Below are 2,464 nucleotides of genomic sequence, written 5' to 3'. Positions count from 1 at the left end.
TAGCAGTGTTGTGCCAGCAGAGGAGGACCCCTTTTTCTTTTCCCCGGCCAAAATTAATAAATCGGAAAGTGCCTCCAACAGAGACATCGGAGGCTAAATTTTGAAAAAGAATAAATTTGCACAAATGGTGCCCATCACAGAGGGCCACCACTGTATTACAGTGGGAGGCCCCAGCCTCCACCGTGCCATCCTCTTTCAGAGCCCATCGTGAATATTTTGTCGTGGTTTTTAGGGCTACCACTTTGGCCGTGACCGCTGCTGGCAGTTGGTGGAGCGTCCACAGGTTTTCCATTCTGAAAAAAAAAAGAAAATAATAACTGATCATCAGAGACATAATTACTACAGCACTTATATATGGTTTAATTAGTCTACATGATGACAGAAATTGGTTATAAAATAGCAGCCCTACCCCTTTAGAAGGACTATGGCATCCCATCTTGTGGTATCTTTGGGGGCTGGCTGAAAGTTTTTTGCCAGATCTCAAGCTTGATGCTTGTCACTTCGCCCGAATCAGACACAACCTCCACCACCTCTTCCCCATAGAGGATACCACAGACGGTTAGGATGAGGCTGGAGTTGCAGGCCTGTTGAAAAAAATAAAAATCTAATTAGTTTTTATGAATGGAAAACAACGTTTACCAAAGGCTAATCATGCCTCCAAATAAAGCAAGTGGGAGCAGTAAAGCCATCCTAAAACACAAAGACGTTCTTAAAGCAATGCGACAGTGAGCGCCCGGCGCGCTGCGGGCGGTTGCGCGATCGGACCAAATTAAGCTCCCTGCGCACTGAGGTACACTTCAATTTTGGAAAGTACATCAGGACGTTACAAATATTTTCTAAATTTCAGCGACGGCTCTGTCACAATAATGCGACCAGCGCGGAGCAGTTGCGCGGTCGGCAGCGCGCTACGGTTGCGCGCTGCGCTGGGCGGACGCTGCAATTGCGCGATCGGACAAAAATGAGCAAATAAAGAAAATAAATCTTAAAAAAGGGATTTTTTTAGTCTTGGAACGGATTAATTTGTTTTCCATTGTTTGTAATGGGAAAAATAGATTGGGAACCTTAACCCAGTTGATCTTGGAAAAGGGAATAATAAGCAATAAGCAAGCACCATTTAAATTCCACTGCTATGAAGCCATTTACTAACCTTTATATCTGTGAAAGTCGTAGAGTGGAGCATTACTCCCGAATCGTTCACCCGGGCACTCAGGTGGGTGAACACGAAGGAACCCCCTACCTTCAACTCAATGAGGTTAGCCTCCCGCCAAAGGCCAATTTTGACAGCGGCTTCATCCTGCGGTAGTTTAAAAAAAGTATGTGTGCAAGGTGCTACAACAGGGCAAGTACAAATGGCTACTTACTTTTTTAAGTGTCAAAGTCCGAAATGGCGCAAGGTTGTTTCCTCTCTGGCGCACCATGCGGATTGGACGCATCTAAAGTGGAGCAAATTGAGATGACAAAAAAAAAAAAAAAACATTTGGTACCTTAGTACTAAACAGAGGATTTCAATGATATTGTGTGTGTGTGTGTGTGTGTGTGTGTGTGTGTGTGTGTGTCGGTTGGTGGGTGGTTGGCTTTGCATGCGCATGCATGTACATTATTGCACATGCATCATGTCTTCACAGGTGTACACAAATACATGTGTGTATATGTGCATTTGTGGGTGCAGGTAACTTACATCGGTTATTACGCCATCCAGTGACACCATCTCCTCAGGTAGTTTATTCACTACCTCCTGAGGAGATGATGCCACTGACTTGGGGTAGACCAGGGCCCTGACCTCTTCTTCCAGCTGTGGGCTGGTTTGCACTTCCGCCGCCATGAAAATTTTTGAGCCGGGTTTGGTGAGGAGCCCTTGGCCCCGTTCGTCCACACCAAAGTTTAAAAAAATGTAACTGTGTCCCTCTGTGACGAGGGCTGCCAAGTGTTCAAACAGAACTATTTTATAGGCTTTCTCGTCGTCACAGAGGGCAACAGTTACATTATTGTGCTGGCCGTGCATGGACAAGGTGCCATCAGCTGCACAAATCCAGCTCTTCGCACGCAGAGCACTCCTCATTGCGACTACTTTCGCGCAAATCATATTTGTCGCCATTCTGAAAGAGAAAAAAAGAGAGAAATTGACTTGTTTCGTTTGTAGATGACAAATGGCAAATTATTCATTTAATAATAACTATTATAATACATCTGACTGACTTTGCGATTAATTTATTAACTACACAAGATATCATTGCCATATTAAAATAGGATAAAAATAAATGAATGCCACGTACAATAAAAAAACACACAATTATTTAAATGTTACACTGAAAAGAAAGAGTTTCCCAGCAATGATTTTTAACATCCACCAGATGTCAGTGCAGAGTGACAAAGTCAATAGTTCATGGGTGTGTAGCATATCAAGACTGCTCCAAATTAACACTGGGCAATGATTCAATACTACTGATCTTACTCGGTCAGTACA

The 2,464-nt window shown here is 43.6% G+C and overlaps 1 protein-coding gene across 1 annotated transcript; it reads right to left on the bottom strand.

The window, feature by feature from the left end:
• Positions 1 to 422: 422 nt before the first annotated feature.
• Positions 423 to 2,223, bottom strand: LOC119138402. The gene is made up of 4 exons (XM_037278412.1): positions 1,679 to 2,223; positions 1,362 to 1,433; positions 1,148 to 1,294; positions 423 to 584 (listed from the first exon to the last, which is right to left on the bottom strand). Exons 1-4 carry the CDS (start codon positions 2,093 to 2,095, stop codon positions 423 to 425), a joined length of 798 nt encoding a protein of 265 aa, XP_037134307.1. The 5' UTR covers positions 2,096 to 2,223.
• Positions 2,224 to 2,464: the final 241 nt, after the last annotated feature.

This window comes from Syngnathus acus, chromosome 19 (genome assembly GCF_901709675.1).
Source record: "Syngnathus acus chromosome 19, fSynAcu1.2, whole genome shotgun sequence".
Classification (NCBI taxonomy): Eukaryota; Metazoa; Chordata; class Actinopteri; order Syngnathiformes; family Syngnathidae; genus Syngnathus; species Syngnathus acus.
This window is presented reverse-complemented; position numbering and strand designations above follow the sequence as displayed.